The sequence below is a fragment of the Euleptes europaea genome, chromosome 1, assembly GCF_029931775.1.
Source record: "Euleptes europaea isolate rEulEur1 chromosome 1, rEulEur1.hap1, whole genome shotgun sequence".
Classification (NCBI taxonomy): Eukaryota; Metazoa; Chordata; class Lepidosauria; order Squamata; family Sphaerodactylidae; genus Euleptes; species Euleptes europaea.
In genome coordinates this window covers 78920439-78946123 of record NC_079312.1, presented here as the reverse complement: position 1 = coordinate 78946123, position 25685 = coordinate 78920439, and the positions used below count along the sequence as shown (strand labels likewise).

At 45.4% G+C, this 25685-nt stretch overlaps 1 protein-coding gene across 2 annotated transcripts in view; it reads left to right on the top strand.

Annotated features, from left to right (window-relative positions):
• NSD1 (nuclear receptor binding SET domain protein 1) overlaps positions 1-15450 on the top strand; it is a 73851-nt gene extending 58401 nt beyond the window's left edge. Inside the window, exons 18-24 of one of the 2 annotated variants that reach the window (XM_056852937.1) lie at positions 741-1010; positions 2027-2143; positions 8539-8680; positions 11506-11612; positions 12095-12296; positions 13329-13520; positions 14061-15450. In XM_056852937.1, coding sequence (XP_056708915.1) covers positions 741-1010; positions 2027-2143; positions 8539-8680; positions 11506-11612; positions 12095-12296; positions 13329-13520; positions 14061-15187 — 2157 coding nt within the window. In that variant the 3' untranslated portion in view covers positions 15188-15450. Of the gene's footprint in view, positions 1-740; positions 1011-2026; positions 2144-8538; positions 8681-11505; positions 11613-12094; positions 12297-13328 lie in introns of both variants that reach the window. The other variant, XM_056852929.1, reaches the window with a different exon arrangement.
• Positions 15451-25685: the final 10235 nt, after the last annotated feature.

The window sequence follows — 25685 nt, the reverse complement described above, 5'->3', positions numbered from 1 at the left end:
AGATAATAATTGAAGTGAAGGATGCACTTATTAGAGGGGCCACAGCTCAGTGGCAGAGCATTGGGTTGGCATGCAGAAGGCCCCAAATTGAATTCCTGGAATCTCCAATTAAACCACTGGTTCCCAACCGGGGGTCCACGGACCCCCAGGGGTCCGCGAGAACTAAATTAAGGTCCGCAAAACAAAGTTATAAACCCATAATAAATTAATATTTTCAATTAAAAGTTCTCTGTTATAAAAAAATATATTCAAATATTATTCTAAGTTTAATGTTTAACTAACAGTTATGATTAAAGTTTATTTTCAAATTCTCTGAATTTTTATTTTGAACCTTGGGGTCCCTGCACCGAACAAAAAAGTCCTAGTGGTCCCTGGTCAAAAAAAAGTTGGGAACCACTGAATTAAACGGATCATGTAGTTGACAATGTGAAAGACCTCTTTCTGAGACCTTGGAGAGACCCTGCCATTCAGAGTAGACAATACTGACCTTGATATATCAGTGGTATGACTTTGTATAAGGTGTCATCATGTGTGTTCATTTTCTGTATCAAAGGCACTTGATTTTTCAAGTGTACATAAAAGTACTGTATGGGCCCATTCTTCCTTAACTATCACTAAAACACACACATTCTCATATATATGTCCATAGCTTTGAGTGTAGCTCCATCCACGCTTGCATTTTGAATTGTCTCTCAGCCAGACTTGCTTATTTACTTGGTCTTGTATGTTTGTATTTAAAGATAAACCGGCCTATAGGCAAAGTGCAGATCTTCACTGCGGACCTATCTGAAATACCCCGCTGCAACTGCAAGGCAGCTGATGAAAACCCCTGTGGCCTAGACTCAGAGTGCATAAATCGCATGCTGCTATATGAGTGTCATCCAGCAGTGTGTCCGGCTGGGGAACGCTGCCAAAACCAGTGTTTCACCAAGAGGCAGTACCCAGAAGTAGAAATCTTCCGCACTCTAGCCCGAGGCTGGGGCTTGCAAGCTAAAAGAGACATTAAAAAGGTATGCTTTGTTTTGCTCTCTTAACTTCTTTTTTATATTGGCTTTCAGCAGACAACATCCCACACTTTTCATAACTCAAATATGTCCTCATTAAAGCACTAGATTTATAAAGATGAGAAATGAGCCATCTTGTGTAATATACATAATGTATAATTTCTGTCATCTAAATTTTTCTAATTTTCCTCTTGATTCCTGCTTTTTTCTGTGCAGCTGTATAAACATGATTCATGCTAGTTGAACTGATGAGATTGATTTAAGCAGCTTACGTTTAAGAGAAGTCTGGAACAGCACAAGTTGATACAGTAGCATTATGATAGGTTGCCACAGTATGGTTTTTTTTTTAATGTATTTTTTACCCAAAAAAAATTATTTGCTTATAATCAAGTTAGTGCTTTAGACTGTGTCTCTAAGATATACTTAGAAGCTTTTAACTTTCATGAATGGATATTCAAGTGATGTGTGTTAATTTTGTCTTTAAGTAACCGAAACAGCTTTCATTGATGGATAGGGCCCTTACCTATTTGAGCTGCTAAAATGTGATTTGACATTTCAAAAAAAATTATGGTAATGTTAATGGGGTTCTGCTTATTGTTTCCTTTGCCATACTGGAAATGGGACAGAGTGGTTTGTATTCTACCACTCCACTTGGTTTCGGGTAGTGCATTGTGTTTAGTACAAAATGAATTCCATCAATGAGAGCGGTCCTTCTGCTGGAGGAGCTTCTTGCATGGCAGGCTATATCTTGTGCTGACGGAATGCATCGCTCTTAACTGAGTGAAACAGTAGGATAGTACTCAGAATTTTGCCTGTCTCTCCTTTCTTATTATATTGATTGTGTATTTTAATTTGTTTTAATGTTGTGTAAACTGCCTTGGGGGATCTGTTCCAGGATACAGTATACTGCAGAAAGGTCAAAATACAAACATTTTTCAAGTACCATTTTTAGACAGTTTGTTTGGCTGCTCTTAGCTTCATGTTCACGGTACTTCTTTGTTTCCCTTTTCCCCTGGTCTCAGGGTGAGTTTGTGAATGAATATGTTGGAGAACTGATAGATGAGGAGGAATGCCGGGCCAGAATCCGCTATGCTCAAGAGCATGACATTACCAATTTTTACATGCTGACTTTGGACAAGGTATGTGAAAACTTTCTGTACTTCAAATGAAATTTGGCATTCTGTTGTTAATTTCTGGTGTGAATGGTGCCTGATAGAAATGCTTGAAATGTGAACGTTCTGTTTTGAATTGGCCACAGCTAGAAATCAGGATATCAGGTCTTCTGATATGTTAGTCCTGTTCATCTGAGTGGCTTTTATGCAGTCCCACATTGGGGGGACTGCGCAGGCCAGCCATGGATAAGATTTGTCAGCTTCTAGCAAAATCTAACAGAGTGCTCCCCCTCCCCTTGGGGCATGCAATCTTCCCGCCCCTCAGTCACATGACCCAAGGGGGAGGGAGCAGTCTTCCCTCCAGTTCTCTTTCTGCCGCCACGGAGTGAGAACGTGTTAGCTTTGTCTCTAGCCATGGAGCCCAAGAAAGCTCCACTTTTCAAGAAATGTACATCTTGTGGTACCAAGATGGTGAAGACTGATCCTCACCTTGAATGCATCCTTTGTTTGGGGGAAGGCCATATTCCTGCAACTTGTTGCTCCAAACTCACCAACAAGGCCTTGAGGGTTCGTTCGACTCGCCTGCTCTCTCATCTTTAAAAGGAGTCTCTTCGTCCACGAGGTCAATCTGCTAAGCCTGGTCCTTCGACGGGTAAGCCGCAATCTGAAGCTGGTCCCCCAACAAAAAAATCCAAGCGGGGTGGCCCTTCTAAGAAGCCCTCGTTGGTCGTTGTTTGTCCGGCAAAGTTTATTGCTCCGGGTTCGCAAGATGGTGGCCACGGCCACAGTTCTTTGCGCCATGCGTCCCGCTCCAGATCGCCTCGGCTCCGATCACCTTCACGTTCGCCGAAGTCTCTTCGACGTCGATCACCCTCGGCTTCTCCTCGACGCCGATCTCAAACCAAAGCGTCTCACCCATCGGCGTCGCTCACCTCCAAAGTAGCTGAGCAGCAGCCCATTACCATCGAGGATTCGCCTCCTCATTCCCTGGCTACCCCCTCGGTTCCGTGTCCGAGCAGGGCCCAGGAAGACTCGGCTGAGTTCAGACAGCACCTCCTTCATCTCTACAAAGATGTGCCTCCGGTGCTTACAAAGTCCCCACGGCCTGATGATAAAGGGTCTCGGGCAGAACCTGCAGAGCTCCAGGTCGGTGCTGATCAACCACCCCCTCCTGTGAGTGCTTAACAAGACTCCCAGCAGTCTGTCAAAAAGAACCAAGTGGAGTCTCCGAAAGGTTTGTCCCATCTCGAACCTGGCCAACGGCCTCGGCGTCGATCGACTTCTCGATGCCACTCTCGAACTCCAGCTTCATCCAGATCCAGTCAGCGTCGGTCAAATTCGTGCCGTCGCCGCCCTACCCGTCAGAGCTGATCCTCTTCTCAACGTCGATCTGATCATCAAAGTCGATCCGCTTCCCACAGACGCCGGTCATCCTCTCATTGGAGCCGTTCCTCTCGTCAGAGCCGTTCCTCTCGTCGGAGCCGATACATTCGTCGGCGCCGATCTACCTCTTGTCACTCCCAATCTCATCGGTCTTCATCCAGACAGTCTTCTTCCGGTCATAGCTCACGTACTCCAGCCGTTCAACAACACCGTTCATCATCTAAACAGTCAATCACCGGACATAGCCGTTCACTTCGTTCACATGGTCCAAATGTTCAACCTCACCGTTCATCATCCAAACAGCCAACTACCGGACATAGCCATTCACTTCGTTCACGCAATCCAGTCATTCATAGGTGCTGTTACTCCTCTAGGAGCCGGTCTCCCTCTCGTCGGTGCCGAGATGATTCTCGAAGCCGATATCCCACTCCTTCTGTCTACTTGGGCTCTTCGGTCGACCGTCGTCGTCGCTCCCATTCACGTTCACCTTCTGAAGGCTTTCGTCAGCGTTGACACACGCCGTCTCACCACAAAGATTCCGTCCATCCAAGGCAAGCATCGCTTCACAAGCCTCCTCTGTCCAGGTCTCCTTCTATGTCAAGGGACACTGATCCATCCGAGTATGACGCCTCCTTCTCTCCTGATGAGGAATCCCGCGCTTCAGTTCCCTCACCTGAGGACACTGTCGGGGACTCTAAACCAGTTTCTCCTATGGGGGACATTCACTTATACGCGGAACAATTAATCCGCAAGGCGAAAGCTCTTAAAATTGATTTTAAACCGGAGGATTCCGGTCCTATCGATGATATAATGGATATTCTCCATAACCCTGATGTAGGCCCTGTGGCCCTCCTTATGATAAAAAGCATTCTCGAAGTGGTCCTACCAACTGGGCTAAGCCTGCCTCAGTCCCCTCTTCCACCAAAAGAGTAGAGAATCTATATAAGATTCGCAGAGAAGGTGGAGCATTCCTCTACCAGCATCCCCCTCCTAATTCCGTTATAGTGGAGGTTTTGCCCGGTAAATATAGGTCAGGAGCACATTCCTCTCCACACGATAGAGAGGGTCGCAAACTAGATACCCTTGCTAGAAAAAGTTATACCTCTAGTGCGGTAGGCCTCTGCATTTCCAACTTCCTTACGGTCATGGCTAGATATCAGTACTCCCTTTGGGATCGTGTATCCCCTCAAATTTCCATCCTTCCTGACAACCAGTGCCCTTCTGCGGTAGCCATTCAGTCTGAGGGCATGTCTTTAGCAAGGCAGCAGCTCACGGCAGCACGCCATGTGGCGGACTCGTCCAGGAAAGCCATTGTTTCCACCATAGTCATCCACAGACACACTTGGTTGCGTCAATCTGCGCTCCCCTATGATACTAGGGCACGTATCGAAGACCTTCCGTTTGAAGGGACGTCCCTATTTAGCGACCAGATACCTTTCTGGATCGCTTGAAAAAGAATAAGACAAATGCAAAGTCTCTAGGGATTGCCCCTCAGGCGCCTGATTTCAAGTGGCGTTGTTTTGGCCGACAAACCAACCAACCTTCCTGCCCATACCGTTTTCAAGGGTCTTTCACACAACCTTCATTCCGCCCTTCCTTTCCTCGCCCTCAGAACGAAAGGAAGTTCCAAAACAAACCTAAGGTCCACAAAGGCTCCAGAGGGTCTCCGGGCCGTTTCAACAAACCGAAACAGGCATGACTAGACGTGTCCGTTGTTTTTCATGATCGCCTGTCTGATTTCTTCCATGCTTGGTTTGCAATTACCAGTGATGTATGGGTTCTGAAAAAAATAAATGTCGGTTACTTCATAGAGTTTCTTACGTTACCTCCACATAGGCCCTTGGCCCACTCTCTGTCACCGGCCCCTGACCTACTTGTACAAGAGGTTGACAGTCTCCTCTCTAAGGGGGCTATTTCAGAGGTTCCATCTGCCGACCAGAACAACGGGTTTTACTCCCGCTTTTTTCTTGTGGATAAAAAGGGGGGAAGCGCCCTATCCTGGATCTCCAGGACTTTATTGCCTTTATTAAGACTAGAAAATTTCATATGCTCTCGCTCCCAGAAGTGCTTCCCCTCCTGGACAGGCACATGTGGTTCACGGTGCTAGATCTCCGCGATGCTTACTTCCACATCGCAATTCACACAGAGTGTCGCCAATACCTGAGGTTTGAATGTAACGGAAAATGTTACCAGTACAATGTGTTACCCTTTGGGTTATCTATGGCCCCCAGGACCTTTACAAAGTGCCTTGCAGTTGTGGTAGCTCACCTTGCCCTGAAGGGTTGAGTAATATTTCCCTACCTCGACGATTGGTTAATTGTGGGTCCTTCTCAATCACAGTTGGCCATGCAAGTGGATTTAGTCCTTGCAGTCCTTAATAATCTGGGTCTTTTAGTTAATTTTTCCAAATCCAAACTTGTCCCTGCACAGGTACAGACCTTCATTGGCGCGCGCTTGGATGCCGAACAAGCCAGGGCCTTCCTCCCTGTTCAAAGAGGTCACGACATCCAAAAATTGGTGGCCAAGTTCACTAAGAAATGCTTTCAGACAGCCTACCATGTACATCAGTTGTTAGGCCTCATGGCCTCCACCACCGCTGTGGTGGAGTTTGCACGACTTTGTATGCGCCCGCTCCAAAATTGGTTCTTCCGGGCATTCAGGCTCAATGTCGACTCCCAGTACAAATGCCTATCCATCCTCAGATATGTCATTGCTTCCCTGCAGTGGTGGCCGTATGACATCAACATCCTCTCAGGCATCCCCTTTCATTGTCCTTCCCCTGAGAGGTACCTGTTCACAGATGCTTCCCTTTCTGGATGGGGTGCTCATTGTGGTAACCTTACGTCACGGGGTACATGGTCACATTTAGAATCCCGGTTGCACATAAATTTATTAGAGCTTCGTGCCATCCATCTCGCTCTTTCTTCATTTGCAGGGCGGCACAGGGTCCATTTCGCTCTCCAAAGAGGCCAGCGACATTTGGGAATGGGCCATAGCTCAACATGCTACTCTTGTAGCAATTCACATCGCAGGCAAGAGCAACACGTTAGCGAATGCTCTGAGTCGCCTTCCCAATCAAACGCACAAGCTCACCTTAAGCGACGACTGTCTCTACCAAATATTCCGACAGTGGGGTTACCCGCAAGTAGACCTTTTTGCAACACACAACAACTCCATGTGTTATTCGAGGGCGGGAGCCAGCCCGGGCTCATTGGGAGATGCCTTTCAGACGATTTGGAACAGGGCTCTCTTATCTCTTTCTCCCATTCCCTCTACTTTACAAGGTCCTAGCCAAGTTGAACCACGACAAGACAGATGCCATCATTGTCACTCCCTTTTGGGCCCAGGAGGTCGTGGTTCGCAGTGCTCATGTCACTTGCACAAGGGAACTACATCCTTCTCCCGAATGATCCCTCCCACTCCCCCCCAGACCTACAACTCGCTGCCTGGAGGGTGCGGCCCCAGGGCAGTGGTCTGACAGGGTAGCTAAGGTCTTATTGCACTCCTTAAAGTCCTCCACGAGACGATCTTATGACACAAAATGGAGACATTTTTCTGATTGGGCTAAAGTCAAAGATGTTTCGCCAATTACTTGCCCACTGTCTGTTGTGTTTGATTATCTGCTAACCCTCAAAGGTGATGGTTTATCTAATTCATCCATTAAAGTTTATTTAGCCGCAATTTTGGCTTTTCACCCAGATATCGACTCCTTTTCAGTCTTTTCTCATCCCCTTTCCAAAAGGTTTTTGAGAGGTCTCACTAATTTGTATCCTCCCATCACTATGCCCGTACCTTTCTCAACTCATGAGACCTCCCTTTGAGCCATTGGCCACTTGTGAAATGGCTCTGCTGTCGTTTAAAGTGGCCTTTTTGGTCGCAATTACCTCAGCAAGGAGGGTCAGTGACTTATCAGCACTCTCACACTCCCCTCCTTTTACTAAGTTCCACTTGGATAGGGTGGTACTGAAGCCAAAGCTCTCTTTTTTACCCAAGGTTGTATCAGCCTTCCACCTTACCCAGGACATTGTCCTCCCTGTTTTTTCCCCTCACCCATCCTCAGATGCTGATAGGGCGTTACACTCCCTCGATGTCCGAAGAGCCCTCCTTTTTTACATTGAGAGGTCTCAGAACTTTCGTAAGGACGATAACCTTACGGGGGACACCGTAAAGGTCGTCGTGCTTCTCCTCAGACTCTCTCGAGGTGGATCACGTCTACCATCAAATTGGCCTACGATCTTGCTCACCAAGAATGCCCTCCTATGATTAAAGCACACTCTACCAGAGTGTATGTGGCTTCCATCGCCTTTTCTTCAAAGACAGATCTCCGGGACATCTGTAAGGCTGCCACCTGGTCCACGTTTATGAAACCCTACACTGTGGATGTGGACTCTGCGCGAGATGCAGCTGTGGGACGTGCCATACTGCAGTCTTTATTTCGGTGACTGTCCCACACCCACCATCCTGGTAAGCGAGCTCGCTACTCTCCCAATGTGGGACTGCATAGAAGCCACGCAGATGAAAAACAGAGTTTCACTTACCTGTAACTATTGTTCATCTGGTGGATCTTCTATGCAGGCACACATCCCTCCCTCCTTCCCTGCTGTGGGACCTCTCCGCTAGACCAGTAGTTGGTTCCGTGGCGGCAGGTTGGAGAACTGGAGGGAAGAGTGCTCCCTCCCCCTTGGGTCATGTGACCAAGGGGCGGGAAGATTGCATGCCCAAAGGGGAGGGGGAGCACTCTCTTAGATTTTGCTAGAAGCTGACAAATCTTATCCGTGGCTAGCCTGCGCCTGTGCAGTCTCCCCAATGTGTGCCTGCATAGAAGATCCACCAGATGAACCACAGTTACAGGTAAGTGAAACTCTGTTTTTAGCATTGGAACAGAGAACTTGTTGCGTGTGTGTGTACGTGTGTGTACACACACTTTCCTGCAAAGTCAATGAATCTGTAAGGCACTCTGTATTTGTACTGAGCTGGTTGTAGTTGGGGAAAGGTTTTGGCTGTATTTTTAAAAACAGAGCTGTTTCCTGTGACTGTAGGATCGGATCATTGATGCTGGACCAAAAGGCAATTATGCTCGATTCATGAACCATTGCTGCCAGCCAAACTGTGAGACTCAGAAGTGGTCCGTGAATGGAGACACCCGGGTTGGCCTTTTTGCCATCACAAACGTCAAAGCAGGTAAGTAGTCTTGTTTTTTGTTTATTTGATTTAAAATACCTGTACATTGTCTCTCCACCCAAATATCACAGACATCACAGACTCTTCTGCATACCACACCTAATCCCATCACGCCTGCTATTCACATTTACATACTGTTAACATTTACATACTAATGCTTGTCTGAATTCACTCTCCTCTACTTAAAGACAGATGGATTCACATTCTAGCTGTATCTGAAGAAGTGAGCTGTGGCTCACGAAAGCTCATACCCTACCAGAAAATATTTTTGTTAGTCTTTAAGGTGCTACTGGACTCTAGCCCTTTTTAACTCTCCACCCAAAGTGCTTGAGGCAGTTCGCAGTTCTGTTTCTAAGTGTTTGGGGGTATCTAGGACTGTGTAACCTGAACTATTGTACTCTTCTTTTATTGCTGACAAACTCCAACAGAAAAGGATCAGTGCTTGGGATGGATGAAGCATTCAAACCTGCATGTAAATAGTACAGAGTGACTATTGCTCAGAAGCCATGAATGAGACTCTTAAGTTTCCTTTTAAAAAGTTGTGTTTTGGACTCAGAAATTCTTTGTGTATAAGAAATTTACCTTACCCTTTGTGTGGTTCATGATATGTGACACACACGTCTTCACTGTAAATACATGCACCAGAAGGCCATGACCGACAATAGCTTTCTTCCATATTTGTGTATACTAACATAGACAAATGTGTCTGCCATTCTTGATGAACTGCATGCTGGATTGACAAAATTTCCTACGTGGAAGTGCGGTGTCCTACAGTAAGCAAAATTGTGCAGACATACTGTGTTCGTCATAGTGGTGCCTTTGCAGTTCCACTCGGGTTACAGCACACGCCTGCAGCAGAGAGCTTCTGAAGCTCAAAAACTTTAGAGGGAGCTCCTTTCCCCCTCATGCTGCTTTCTTGCCTTTTCAAGGGCAAAATGCCCTTCCCTCAGTTCTCTCTCTGCCACCGTGGACAGAAGTTCTCTTCTTTAGAGCTGCCTCTGAAGAAATTGTGCCCTTTGGGCCTTGTCCTTTCTCTGCTATGTCCAGGCATATGGTTTGTGACCCTAGATTTTTTAGGTGCCTAAAGGATCAGGCCAGAATTCCAAAAAGACCTCTGCTTCCAATGTGGCAGTCTCTTTCAGCAATATACCAACCTATCATTTGATCTAGCTACAGCCCCCAGAGTGTTCACTGATGTTGTAGCAGTGGTGGTAGTTTGCCTGTACAGGTTAGGGTGCGAAATCTACCCCTACCTAGACGATTGGCTGATCATAGTAGACTCCAAGGTAAAACGGCATCAGATGTCTAGCTAATTCTGAAGGTCCTAGATGGTCTCAGATTTCAAATCAACTTCAAAAAATCCAGGCTAGATCCTACTCACAGAGTGTCCTTCAAAGAAGCAATACTAGATTCCTCCCAGGCAACAGCCTTCGCACCTCTGGGAACAATCCTAGCCATGCATCTAGGAGTATTCCACTGCAGTCATTTATGACTCCAACTGGCCATATTCTTCCAAAGGCTCCAGGGATTCATGGCCTCTACCTTAGCCGTAGTGACTATGTGTGCATATCTTACAGCTGTGTAAGGGTATTTGACATCTTCCATCATCACCAGTCCAGAAAGTTAAATGCCCCAAGTCACATCATATGTTCCCTGTCCTGGTGGACTCTTCCCCAAAACCTTTTGTCAGGGGTTCTGTTTCACCCTGTCATACCAGAAATGACCCTTACCACAGAAACCTCCCTGTCAGGTTGGGGTACTCATGTAGAATCCTTCTCAGTCAGTGGTGCTTGGTCCACTCCTGAGAAATCACTCCATACAAATGCCTTAGAAATTAAGGTAATTTGCCTGGTGCTAACCACCTTCAGTCTCACCTAATGGGGTCGCACATCAAGGTGGTGACAGACAACCTAACAGCCGTGTTTTATATAAACTAAGAGAGGAAGACAGCCTCACCAATTTTGTGCCACTTAACATTCATGAAATGGGAATGGTGCATCCTTCAAAGCTCCTCAATCCAAGCTGTGCACACAGCAGAGGCAAAAGCCACATAGCAGACTTCTTCAGCTGCCTCGCAAATGGAAACGAAATGACTGCTTCCTCCTCCTGATATTCCAACAGTGGGACACACCCAGAGTAGATCTATTTGTGACATACGCAAAGAAAAAATGTTCCGCTTTCTGTTCAAAATCAGTTTGGCATCCTCATTCTCTAAGATTTCATGGGCAAGGGGCATGTACTACGACTTCCCTCAGTTCCCACTAATCTCAGATATTATGCAAAATGAAGGCAGAAAACACAATGGCCATAGTAATATCTCTGTTCTGGCCCAGGCAGGCATGGTTCCCTGTGCTACTGAAGCTGTTCCATAACCAGGGCTGGATCTTGGGTGTGGTCTGACAGGGGCACTTTTGCCCCTGGTGCAAGGAGAAGGGGGGCACCAGCATGGACATGAGCGTGGGCAGGAGTGCTGCCGTGGCACAGGTGAAGCTGCCCGCCCATGGCCCGGCTGGTGCACGTGCTGCCCGCCCAGTCACTGCTCTCCCTCTCTTTTTGTTTCTGCTGGGGCAGCCACTGCATGCCCCACCCAGCACATTTGTCTCCACCCCAGTGCCTGGCTCCAGCGCATGTGCGGTGCTCCCCCACCCTCCTTCCCCCAGCTCCGTGCCTGTCCATAACATGAGAAGTGGAAGGAGGAGATTCTTCTCAACACTTCTGGGTGTGTTTTGTTAGGCTTAATCTTTTATGCCATTGCTTGGAACTGAATGTTAAGTTTAGAAGACTGTGATAATATAGATGAGTAATTGATTTCTCTGATTTACCAGGGACTGAGCTGACTTTCAACTACAACCTGGAGTGTTTGGGGAACGGGAAGACAGTTTGCAAATGTGGCGCTCCAAACTGCAGTGGCTTTCTTGGAGTGCGACCGAAGGTATACCCATCCATCTCTGGATTTCTTCCCTCAGCTACTCTTTGGATTCCATTGGCCTCACTTCTTTCTAATTCACAGGAGTACTACTCACTGCAGAATGCAGTTTAGATTCATTGTGTGATTGCTGCTGGTATTAAAAGTAACGCCTCTGGAAAGCTGAAGCTGCTGCCCTCTCTGCATTGTTTAAACCAGTTGAAAATGCGTGGGAGGTGGCAATTGTAAGAGAGATCTGTGCTAAATACCATTATTGTAACAAGAGTGTTAAATTTTCAGTGGGTCTGTTACAAAATCTCATTTAAGTTCTGTAGTATAGAACACCACTGCCTTTTGTCTTTAAAATGTATTTGTAATTATTATTACTATAGCCATTTTCCTCAGGGTACTTTCTTAGGTCAGCTAAAAAGTTTAAGAAAAAAAAGATTGTGAGGACCGGGGATTTATTCCCTTTGGAAAAGAGCTGACTGAAATTGTTTTGCCTCTAGAATCAGCCTCCTGCCACCGAAGAGAAGTCCAAGAGGTTCAAGAGACGGCACGGCAAACGCAAGTCACAGGCGGAAATCTTGAAGGAGCGAGAGGACGAATGTTTCAGCTGTGGGGATGGAGGACAGCTGGTCTCCTGTAAGAGGCCAGGCTGTCCCAAGGTGTACCATGCAGACTGCCTCAACCTGACTAGACGTCCTGCAGGTCAGTAATAGGCTGTCACAACTGTTCATGGAGACGAAAGGTAACAGTCAGGACTGTTGGCACTGCTGTTGAGAGAGCTAAAATGGTGCCCTAGTTGGAAAGCTGGCAGCACCTCATGGAGTGCATATCTGGTGAGGACAAAAGATTAAGTTAGTAGATGTTCTTCTAATTTATCAGTTTTTGTTGGTACATTCCTTCAGATCTGCCCTTCTTTGACTTCTTTTGGTTCAGGCTCAGATACACTTGATCTTATCCAATGTGAGGGTGATCTGGCTGCAACATCTGTCACCCCATTGGTCGCCATGGTTGACTTCTTTTGTATTTTCTAGATATTTTGTTCTCACTACTTATTATGGAAAACATTGCTTCAAATGTAGCTCCTCTTTTGACAAACTGAATAGTGAGAAAGAAAAGAGATTAAAATAGGGCCATGTTTTACAGGATGTTGGGAGGGGCTGTGGCTCAGTGGTAGAGCCTCTGCTTGGTATGCAGAAGGTCCCAGGTTCAGTCCCCAGCATCTCCAGTTAAAGGGACTAGGCAAGTAGTAGGTGATGTGAAAGACCCCTGCCTGAGACCCTGGAGAGCCGCTGCCGGTCTGAGTAGACAATACTGACTTTGTTGGACCAAGGGTCCGATTCAGTATAAGGCAGCTTCATTTGTTCATGTGTGTGATTGCTATGTGTCAAGTTAATTCCCTTCCTAGCTTTGGTCTTCATCCCGCTTCATAGGACAAAAATAAATATATTTGAAAATTACAGGGTTGAAAATTAATTAGTGTAAGTGGGTGATTATCTTGAAACAAACTAAATTGAAACACAGTGTTCAGAACTGAATAAAACTGAAGTCAATACCAAATTACATTTCCTGCCTTGTGTATAAATATTATGTAATTTTATGTTGGGAGTTGGATGCCTGGTTAAACTGGACTCCGCTGACATTCCCTGCACGGGCTCCATAAGGCAGAGCATTTCTTGATTTTCTAGCACGTGACCTATCTTCCACTCAGTTGTGCCTGTTCTTCCCATGCTGCAGGGAAATGGGAGTGTCCTTGGCATCAGTGTGACGTATGTAACAAAGAAGCGGCTTCTTTCTGTGAGATGTGCCCCAGATCCTACTGCAAGCAGCATCGAGAAGGCATGCTATTCATCTCTAAGTTGGACGGGCGCCTGTCATGTACAGAACATGATCCTTGTGGCCCTAACCCTCTAGAGCCAGGAGAGATTCGTGAGTATGCGCCTTCCACAGAATCAGCAGCTGGCTGCAAAAACACTGAGTCACCAGGCCAGCAGCCTTCTGCTACCGACCCAAAATCTCAGCCATCAGAGAAGCTACCTCTGACTGTGGCCCTGAGGCTGCAGCCCTCTGATAAACCACCTTCCTCTTCATTGGCTCTGAGATTAAAGTCCTCAGAAAAGCCACCTGCCTCGGTTGCGCTGAAGCTACAGCCCTCAGATAAATCACCCTCCGCAGTGGCACTGAGGCTGCAACCATCCGACAAACGATCCTCCACCCTAGCCCTGAGTTTAAAACCTTCAGACAAAAGGTCCTCTACCCTGGCCCTGAGGTTAAAGCCCTCAGACAAACTATCCTCAGCCCTTGCCCTTAGGTTGCAGTCATCTGACAAGCCACTCTCTGCTGTGGCTCTTAGGCTACATCCCTCAGAAATATCACCCTCCACTGTGGCCCTGAGGCTACAGCCCTCTGACAAATTAGCCTCCACTATAACCCAGAAGTTGCAAACCTCAGAAAAACTATCCACTGTAGTTCATGAGTTGCAGCCCCCAGACAAGCTGCCCTCCACAGAGGCATCAGGACCTTGGGATAAGAAACCCGCCGTAGAGGCATCGGGATCGAAGACATCAGCCAAAATTCCCACTGCAGAGACACTTGAGGCTGAGGTGGCAGATAGGTCACCTGCAGACACACTTGGGACCCAGATGTTAGACAAGCCATCTGCTGCAGAGACACTGAAGCTCCAGGTGTTGGACAAGCATTCAGAGCCTGAATCTCTGAATCTTCAGCCGCTGGAAGGGGCCGCTTCTGTTGGCCCACTGCCTCAGCCATCAGGCAAGTCTGTCACTCCTGTGAGCCTGAAATCTCAGCCAGTGGTCAGGCCAGCCACTCCCATAGCCTTGAGGTCTAAACTATCAGAAAAGCCAGTCACTCATGTGGGATCATGGCCTCAGATGCCCAACAGGCTTTCTACCCTAGTGGATAGTAGGCCTGTGCCATCAGACAAGCCTTCTACCACCGTAGGCCTGAGACCTCAGCTGCCAGAAAGGCTTCCAGCCCCACTAAGTCCACGGCCTCTGGTGTCAGAGAAGGCACTGAGGCCTGTTGACCAGAATGCTCAACCAAAAGAAAGAGGCTCTATGACCGTGGAGCAGAATCCTCAACCAAAAGAACGGACATCTGTATCTGATGAGCAGTCCTGTAGGCCTACAGGGAAACTTTCCACATACACGGGACAAACATCCTGCCCCCTAGAGAACTTGCAAATACATGAACAGAGCTCTTGGCTTGGTACAAAAGGACTGTCATCTACAGAACAATCACTTTGGACAGCTGAGAAACTGCAGGCCCCAGAGCCCAGTCTTTGTCCAGGCCAAGAAGTGGCATCTGCAACCCCTACAGAGCAGACATTTTGGTCAACAGGAAGATTGTGTGCATTTGAACAACCTCCTTGGCCTGCAAAAGAAGCTCCACGTCCTTCTGGGCAAACGTCGTGGCTAACCAGAAATATTCAGACATTGGAGCAGATCTCTTGGCTGCCTGGGAAAGCACAAACACCTGTGGGGCGGGACATTTTGCCTTTGTCTGAACAAAATTCGGTGCTAGTACTGAGCCAGGACTGTCCTGGCCATGAACCTACTGAGTCTAAACCTAAGTGAAGCCAGTTTATGATACCAGACGGGTCACCGTTATTGGGTTGTTTTTTTTTTAATTGTATAGGGAAGGGTATTTTGTTTTTTGGGGTTTTTAAAAATTTTACTTCCCCAGACCCTTAACATCCAACACATCCCACCCACCCAGTTAAGAGCTATACCAGTACACGTATCTAAATCTGAATGATGCCCAGCCAAGGAGTAAGAATGTAGATGGTCTGTTCCTTCTTCGTTTTGCAGACAATAAAGCTGAAATCATGGATTCCACTGTGGATAGAATTTCTAATGCTATTGAAATTATCAAATTACTAGTCTTGCATGTCTGAGTGACAGGCCTGCATTGAAGGTGTTTTCCTAAATATTCCTGCATAATTCCCAAGGAGTAATTTCCTTCCATCTGTTCTTGCTAGATGCAAGTCAGCAATTCTTCACTGGCACCTCACATTTCCAAAACAATTAAGGGTAGCTCCAGTTGTAGGGACAGATGAAGGGAAGGGACTTTACACTTTGTCTCTCTAACTCTCTTTCCTCCCAGTTCTGTTTTAGGAGTGTTTGCTTGAGAATATGCTGCCAATGCAAAACTTGTCAAAGTGCAGGTGCTTTTTTTGGGGGTGGGGGGAGAATATCTTGATATTACTTGAAGTTACTTGAGAAGCCCAGTTGTGCCAGGCAGGATAGCGCACTGCACCATGACTGCCTGATCCTGCAAATGGGAGTGGGAATAAAAAGAAATTCAAAGATGTCATCCATCGGTATTCTTATTCTTGGAACTTAAACCTTTAGAGCAAGGCAGTCAAGAGCTACCACTTCTACAGAAAGCTGACCACTGAGGGCCACAGCAAAAGCATGCTGCAGAGTTCCTCTTCTGGATTTTGCAGAGTCTCATTGCTGTCCTCTAGGTTTTTCTTTCCCCAAGTCCATTCTCTTTGCATCGGCAATTGTTTGTCACAGTAGACAAATGGAATTAATCATCTTGCCCTTCTCCATTGCAAACATGTACTTAGGAATTATGTTTGCATTGTATGCTACAGTCGGGCAGCTTTGTTGTACTGCTGTTGCTAAAGTATAGCCTAATTCAGAAGATAAGACAGAGCTCATTGCCTATTTGGTGGGGGGGGGGAGAACGTGACCAATATGGGAAATTGTTTTTTGTTTTTTTTTTGTTTTTTACTTTCATCCTGACTAGTCTTTGGCTTAATGCATCTCTCATGTTACCAAAAATTCTGAAAGAAGACTTGAATTAACTGGGCTACACTGAAGAGTCTCTGCATGTCAGAAACAGAGATCCTCCTAACACTATAGTTCTCACACTGGAATGCAAGGGCTCCAGCATCTGACTGGGATCTCTGTTCTTTTCCTCTTTATTCTCCAGTCAAGGCAGCCTTTTATGCCTGGTGAATTGCCAGTCTGGTATTTTGTGTAAATCTGGTTGGGAACATTTGTGTTACCCAACCAGCCAGCTATGTTATCTGTAGATAGAAAAGCAGCTTGCTATGGTATTGATCAGGTGTTACTGTAGCATTATACCCTGGGATCAGATAAATTATTCCTTGGGGCTGAATATGACCCTTTCTGCTGTTCTTGGATGTAGGAGAGCAGACAGGCCTATCATGCAGGTACTTCCCATGTTGATTTCAGCTCAATCCTAACCAGGAAGAATCTCTGTTCCTGCTTAACTATTGTCACTCTCCTTGCTGGGCAGTTGGAGTCCCACCATCTGTCATATGCTCCACCTTCAGATAGCAAACTTGGCCCACTCCCACTTGACCACCTCAGTTTTTTCTCAGAGTAGAAATCCTCATTGCATCCTAACCCGGATCCTCTCACATGGGAACAGATAAAAGCAGGGTAAATCAGGTCCGATAGGCATTTGCCAGTATTACAGTTTATGCTTTCCGCAGTGACGGTATCCGCTGGGCAATGGAAAACATTCCTTCTGCCGTTGTGCATCTCATCCTCTCTGAATCATTTCACCTTCTCTGAGTGCAACTGTTAACTTTGCAAGGCATTATATAGCTCATGGAATCTTAGTGCTTCAAGCTGGTTCTCCAAGAAGAACTGCAGGCCAAGCACAGCTCATAGCTGAAACGGAGGAAATGCAAATGCCTTTGTTTCTGCATGACTCCTGTACAGAGGAAAACAGGACAGCTCTTCAGAATGAATGAGACAGAAACAAGAAGCCAAGGGCATTTTACTAAAGCTTTTCTTAAGCAATGAAAAGACCACCTTCTTAAACTTAGCAAGCCAACTGCATCATGAGGCTCAGTATATTTAATATTTCTCTTGTGTGGAAAAAAAGCTCTAAAATTTTACATATCTAGGCCTTCCTGTGAGCTGGACCGTCATGTAGATTGTGTGTTTAGGACTTCCTTTGTGCCAGCCCCTCCCCCCATCCAGCTGTTCCTGTAACAAGAAAATATCTGCACTGCTTTGTCCAACTCTGTTCTTGCAATGTCATGTGTTTTAACTAGCTATTTGTTTAATGGGAAAAAATAAACTGTGAATTTTTTTGGTGGAGGCTATTTTAAATCTTTAAAGCAGAGCAAATTTCTCTGTGAATGAATTCTCCTAAGTGCAGATTCCAGGGATCAAGTGGTGTGATAAACAGTAGCAAAGGTGGTCCATACAGCAGCAGCACATATTGAATTCTTGGCTTGAAATTCTAATTTGAATTAGGTTGGATTTTTTGCATGACATTCCAGAGTGATTGCCTGACATCTTCCCTCATCCTTCCCTTCTCCCAGGAGAGCTTCTCTGTACAGATTCAGTTTTACAGCCTACTCCTCCCCTGATCAGTACATTTCTCGGAAACAAGAAGCTGCCAAATTAAGCATCTGCAACAGAAACGGTCATAGAAATGTACATGGGAGAATGTGCACATGCATGCCTATAGTACTACTTTATCCACGACAGAGAGCACCTTTCCAAGTACAGTGTCTAAGATAAATAAAGAAATAACAAGGCAAAGTTTAGAGAAGCATTCCTACAGAAAACAGAATTGGCACCAAGTCCCTGAATGCAAGGCAGAAGTAGATACTTCCTCTCTGGAATGGGAAGAATTGCTCACTCACATAAGGCGGAACAATCTATCAGGACAAACACCAACCAAGCAGAGACGGAGCACTCTAGCATTCTGAGAAACCCTGAATGTGAAGGACTGTCCAAAAGGACACAGGCGGAAAGAGTGATGGGATTATCTGTTTGTGTAGATCGCCATGCTTGGTATGACATGGAACATATCCCTGTCACTCGCCCTTTCCCTAGCCTGAATCCGCTACTGTTTCCGCAAGCTGGGTTGCCAGCTATTCCGCTGTTGCTTGTGCAGTACTTTGCTAGACCACAGTAACAAGCATCTGGTGTTTGAGCTGCCAATCTTCCACCTAGATTTCATATTACGTGCAGGAAACTCGGTCTTCTGCCACTGAGGTCTACTTAGACACAGAGCTTTACACATTTCCCAGCCTCTGTCAAGACAGGCCAAATTCTTTGGTTCAGTGATGTGTGGATCGTGCAAATAAGCAGAATTGCAAATATTTATTTATTTCACACCTTAGAGTAAGGAGAGGGGCAAAGAACTAGTGGCTCATCCCCTCCCCTCCCATGCTCATCCACTCATTTTCAAGCCTTTTTTTTTTATCCTTAAGGACTGACTTTTTAAAAAGATGGAAGCTGAGGTACTCAGGATGCCAAATGCTGTATTCAGTGCAATGCTTGCGCAGCATTTTCACAGAGTTGCATAATAGACAGAATGCAAGTAGGCAGTTGTACTTGGGGGCCTTAGTTGATTGGAACAATTGTTTATAATGGAGCTATTTCCCCCCCCTTTATGAAAACATGTGCCAGTAATTCAAATTACATAATGTGAAAAGTAATATTACAAGTAGGTTAATTATTGCATCTCCATGAAAAACAGAACAAGCCAGAATCTGTATAAAACTGGCTTGAAAGTGAAGTAAACAAGCTGGTCTTTCCAGACTGAGGTTCTTATTGGCCTCCTGTGAACATGGAAATGTTGTCCAATGTCTTTAGCCACCATCCTTCCCGTAGTAGGTCAACACCAGAAGACCACAATTCCTATGCAGTGCTACAAGATGTGTCGCTGTATACTGTCTTTGGATAGGAAAACATGCATGCCAGTCACCAAACATAACTGCAGATTCCTCCTGAAAGGAATAAGTTGTTCTTTAATTGTTTCTCAATTAATTGTGTTATTTTGGGGGAAGCAGCACTTTGATTAGAAAGTCTGTAGTTGCTTATCTTGATCTTGGTGTATTTACAGGAGAGTCTGACAGCTCAACAAAATAAAGCTACATTCCGTTTTCTCATTGCCTCCTGTGACTTCAACCTTAATGTTGCAAATTTCCTTCCCTTCTCCTTCCCTATATACATGGTTCAGCTTTTGTATTGAAAGATCGGGATATATCCCGCCAGTGTTAAAAGCAACTGCAGTAGCCTTTGCTTGTCTGGAAAGCATCGCTGTCTTTGTAATTCTGTGAACGCTAAGCTTGCTGCAGCATATTTGCTTTAGGATGTATAGTTTGTAGTGGAGGAACTGAGCTCTGGACTTTTCTGTTGAAAGTGGAAATTTGGAATAGGTGTTTAACCATTCTGCACATACTTGTCTTTTTGTGCTGACAAAGGCTTTCTCCCAAAATCTGTATAGCTGCTTTCAGGCCTATATGATACCACAAGTTTGACACTAACCTGTTTGCACTGTTGCTCCCTGTCTGTGAGAAGCAGAGGGCCAGTGATGCAGGAAGTATAGTCTAGCATTTTAACAAGGATTGCGTTTACAGGTACCTAAGACAGCTTCATTCTGTGAACAAGAGATTTCAGAGTATGTTTCCCAAAAAGGGAGGAAGTAGAAAAATAGTAATGACCACATTTTTGCCTCCTGACTTATAAGTTCCTAAACCATTATCCGTTTTCGGGAAATCAGCATCAATGTATATATGACACTTATCTCCCGCTGTCCCGATTCTCACTATTGGTGCAGTAGGTTTTTAAAAAAAAAAACGACAGTGTGTTCTTGCTCGTTCATGCACACGTATAGGTAAACATTCCTTTACAACTTGAATTGAGTAACAAAATGGTCCATGATAAAACATCTACATAGCTCTTCTTTGTATTCCCGGTATGGTGGGTGCCATGCAGTAGGTGGAGCAAGGAGAGAAGAGGGTTCATGCATCCCTGGTACTGCTTGGCCCAAGAACAATGTCTGCTGCAAACGGAGAGATGGCCCCTGAAACAGCTCGAAGTGGATTTCCCCGTTGTCACATTTGAATAGTATACATGTATGGTGCTTTGGAGTTTTTCAAGGTCTGTAGTGTGCTGGAGAGAAGCACTTCTTTTAAAAGCTTACGTCTGTCCCAATGTTTGTTCACAAGGGCTTCAAAATGGGTGAAAATTAGCAAGACCTCCCCACTCCTTTAAGTAATAATATTAAATGAAAGATAACAGAAAGGCCAGGCTGGGAAATGATCATTAAGCAGTGCTAACGTGAATTAGTGGAGGAAGATTGTTTTTTTCCAAGCGATTTTGTATTGCTTCATCCTTCTCAGGCATGCTTGTTGCTGATTCTGGAAAGCACCTCAGTGGGAGTAGTGGCTGAGCAGGGCTGTTGGCAAGAGGAGGACCTGAACTCCTGCAGTGACTCTCCAGAGTTTAATCCTTATGTTTCTGCATGGATAATGAGAGGGAAGTCAACGGAGCATATGCTGGTGTTAGTGACAGCCAAGCTTAATGTATGTATACAACACTACCCAATTCTCATCTGTATAATCTACAAGAGGATTTAAAGAGCTGGCAAGGGAAATGTTTACAGTGTCTGTATTAAGAGAAGGAGTATTGGATCATTACTTTCATTTTGGTCTCCTTAGCCAGTTCTGTATGTGAAACTTACTATAATGGAAAAGGTTGCCCTACCCAGGTGTTCCCGGAATATGTACTGTAATTCTTTGTATATAAAAGAAAGCAATTACTGTAAAGTAAAGTTTAACTTTACTCTTGATGGTTGTATGTTGTCTCATTGAGTGTGAGCAGGGAAGATTCAGTTTTGTAGTCTCACAGAGGAAATTACAAGCTGGTAGACAGATGGTGCCAAAAAAGCATGTGCCATGAATTATCCCACAGGCCGTGGGCAGGGTGAAGAGTGGGGTGGGAGTTTTTTTTCTCTGTCACTGAATCAAGGCACTAGTCCAGAGTCAGATATTTTCATAAACAGTTTGGAATAACTTTTGTTTTAACCATAACTTCAGGCCTTATGATCTTAGGAAACAAAACCTGTAAGTGGATTCTAATTGCACATGACTCTAATGACTGTTGGAAAGCTTTTGGGCCTTCCTAGTTTGCATTAAAGGTAAAGGTAGTCCCCTGAGCAAGCACCAGGTCATTACTGACCCATGAGGTGATGTCACATCCCAACATTTACTAGGCAGACTATGTTTAAGGGATGGTTTGCCATTGCCTTCCCCAGTCATCTACACTTTACCCCCAGAAAGCTGGGTACTCATTTTACCGACCTCAAAAGGATGGAAAGGCCTTTACATTTAACAAAACCCTAGCGACCAAGACATATAATATTAATTTGGAATTGCACGCCTCACCTTGGTTTTACTCTGGTAGACTGACCAAGCTACATACAATGAAAAGCTTTATAAACACAAGCCTAGGTTTAAGCTATACATCACAGTGGTAGCCATGTTTGTTCAAACCTTGCTATTCCCTAGTCACAAATAAAGCAGTGGGCTAAGGGTCCAATTTTGAGAGCAAAACAGGTGTGGGGCAGAGAAAGTCTGTCTACCTCACCCTTGCCTCTCCTCCCACATTCACAATGGTGCTTTTCTGCTAGTGGGATTCAGTTCTAGTATCAGAGTTCAGTTGGGAGAAAGTTATATCAGGGAAGAAATGGGCAGAGAGAGAGGTAATGCTCCCTACACCGTATGCTCTTTCACTCTCAAAATTAGGTCCCCACCCCTCACTTTATGTGCAGTTGTTAAAAACAGGTATGCCACCAGTATATGCATTTTCAGCTACAATCTTTCACCTTAATAGGTGCTAGTATAAAGTCCAGTCTGAGATTTGGATATATCTGCACTATGTACATAAAACAATATAGCGATCATTCTCTCGGGACCCTGAAATTTGTAGTTCTGTGATGGAGTTCCTTACCAAATAGCAATTCCTTTGATAAATGACATTCAAGCTTCTCTATAGTGTTACTATATCATTGTTGTCCTGACCTGGATGGCTCAGGCTAGCCTGATCTCATCAGATCTCGGAAGCTAAGCAGGGTTGGCTCTGGTCAGTATTTGGATGGGAGACCAAGGAATACCAGGGTCACTGCGCAGAGGCAGGCAATGGCAAACCGCCTCTGAACGTCTCTTGTTTTGAAAACTGCACGGGGTCACTGTAAGTCAGCTGTGACTTGATGGCACTTTCCACCAACATATTGCTCTCATGCTCCTGAGACTACTGTGTCTGGATGTGACTGGGAAATAGCGATGGTTGCTACACAAAAACTTGGCTAATCTGGTTAATGGATTGGGACCACTGACTGGATTTGTTGCTATCATGACCCTCTCTGACCAGCTCAGCAGCTGACTCTTGTTCCCAGGAGATGAGCGGCTGAGGGCCAGAGGCAGCAGGGAGGGCCCATCACTGCCGAGGCCCCCTCTGGCAATGAACTACCACCACCACCAGAGGCTCCCTGCCAGAGCCAGCAAAAGAAACTGCACCACTGCTCCCTCTGCTCTTCAGGACTTGAATGTGGGCCTGTAGCCCCTCACAATCCTCTTCCACTTTGCAGGAACAGTGGAAGCAAAAGGCCCAGAAGAGGCAAAATCCTAGACGGTCTGCACGCAACCCAACTGTTGAGCAAGAACAGTGCTCTGGTGGCGGTATTTCCTTGCAGGATCCCGGCACAGTACAGCCTCAGGAACTCCAGCACCTGCCTGCAGTGCTGCTAGTGTGAATTAGCTCTTAGCCTATTTAGGCTGAGGCCTGGGAAGACAGCCTTGCAGGATCAACCAGTCCACAAGGCACAAGCCCCGTGATCCACAGCCAATGTTCCAGTCTGACTTCCAGCCCCAAGCTCCACCCCCTGCCCCAAGCCTTGGCAGCCCCAGACCTCAAGGGTAAGGTACTATTTCAGGCAAAACCTGCCTGGGCCAGTTTGCAGAGCGCATGACAGCTGCATGCTTACTTTATCAATGTATCCTACATGGACATCTATATCATGTATTGGGTTTATATATTTGGGAAATAGATCCTTTACCAGCGCCAGATATTTCTGCTTTTGCCCTATATACCATCATTACAGACTCAATACAACAGTCCTTAAAGATAAAGGCAGTCCCCTGTGCAAGCACTGGGGTGACGTCACATCCCAACTTTTACTAGGCCGACTGTGTTTACAGGGTGGTTTGCCATTGCCTCCTCCAATTGTCTACACTTTACCCTCAGAAGCTGGGTACTCATTTTACTGACCTTGGAAGGCTGGAAGGCTGAGTCAACCTTGAGCTGGCTACCGGAAACCGACTTCCGTTGGGATTGATCTCCGGTATCAATAAAAACATTCTTCTCCAAGGAGGGATAGCTGACGATACACAGAAAGGTAATGAAGCACTGCCCTGTATTTTCTGCTTTCTGTATATTTTTAAACAAAGAGGGTTGGGAAGTTGCCACTATACTTCCATAGCCTCTTTTACCATCCAAAACTGGGAAGGGTATGTACCAGCGGTATTTAATGTCTGGTGGTCTTTAACTAGGATCGAATCCGCATGTTACTGAATATTGCACAATCATTGTGCTATGGCAATGATTGGCAACCGGATCATCTTGTGTGGACATGCCGGTACAGTTGCGGATGATTGCTGCAGCACAGTGCAATATCCAAAGTAGTGAGCTTGAGATGCAAGAAGCTTCTACTGAGATTTCTGTGAGCCATCAGTATATTGAGATGAAGTATAGGACGTTTCTATGGTTCATGAAGTCAGTGATGCAAAAGGCTGTGGGGAGAGCAGTGTAGAGGGTTGCACCAGAGGAAGGAGGTGGTTAAATCATGTATATAACCCTTAACACATTGAAGTCCTTGTAATCTTTTATAAAGAGCATCTTATCAAATCAAAGGAACAAAGTGCATCTGTTAATATAAGAGGAAGAGAAGTTGGGAGATAATGACTTTATTGTCTTCTGTAAGGGCTGTAGCAGCTTGTGTGAAAATGAAATCAGCAGCATCCCACCAGTATTTTTGTTTACAAAACCCATATACTGCTTTTTAGCCTCTATTCATAATGCAATGTACAGAAGATATTTAAAATGGTTTCATAAAACAAACTTGAATTTGTTTGATCACTTGGGGAATCTCCAGTGATTGCTATGGCCTTGGTCCACTAAAGCTTCCTAATGCTCATTAAGCTGGCATTTTGAGGTTGGGTAAAGGAAAACTAGTTTTGGTTCCTTGTGAAGTTGCCCAGTCCCCCTGTCCCTTCTGAGAAAAGGCTAGGAAGAGGAGCCCCAGCCTATAGGCAGTCTGATACAACATGAAGTAACAGGGAAGCACAGATGCACCTCAGATGCTGTTCAGGCTACATGGAGAAACTGCCATGCTTTCATACGTTTCCTATGGAAGAGAATGAAAGCAGAGCTTGAAAATTCTGTTTTTCCAGTCTGTAGTTCCATGCTATTAGGAAACTCACCCAATGCCCTTTAGAGAGCCATAGTATCTTTCCAGGTTCAACAGCAACAAAATTCCTGGTGGGAACATAGGAATTGACTAAGTGAGGATCAGTTTATTTCCAAATCACACCATTTCTTTCTTTTGTGATTGTTTTGGTTTGGGCTTTTAGGTAGAGCATGTATAAAGGGGCTAAAGTGAGGGAGTTTGGGAGACCAGCTTTTGATTTTATTGGAAGCCAGTGCATGCACATTGTTGGAGAGATGGGATGTAAATGTCTTACTTCTTACTGGAAAAGTATACATATTTTGGCATTACAGAGAACCATCAGTTCAGTAGATGAGAGAGAGAGCACTGCATTCTCACCTACTTATTAGTAATAAAAATGATATAACTGCATATGCAAACAGCTAACCCCAACAAAAGATACTTTCACAACTGGGCCTGTTATCACTCACAATAGTCCTATAAAAGGTCTCAGTAGCTTTCTGAGACGCTCTGTCAGTCCGAAACGTTTGTTTCTTCCATGAAATAACGCCCCCCCCCACCCCGTGGTTTGGTTACCTTAAGAGAGTTGTCCCATGCTGGACATTGACCGTCCTGTGTATAAACCCCAGCAAGGGATATCTTTCCTACTGATGCAAAGTGTTCCCTCTCCAACTGTGTTTGCAGATAAAGGTCAACCCCATTTTTGCTGTGCTTCTCTGTTAGTCTAAAACCAGTCCTAACTCCAGCCACCTTCCTCAACAACACAGGACCACAGTGCATTTTTATTTACATTTATATAACTTATGAGAAGCCAATTTTAAACAATAAAGCAAAGGAAAT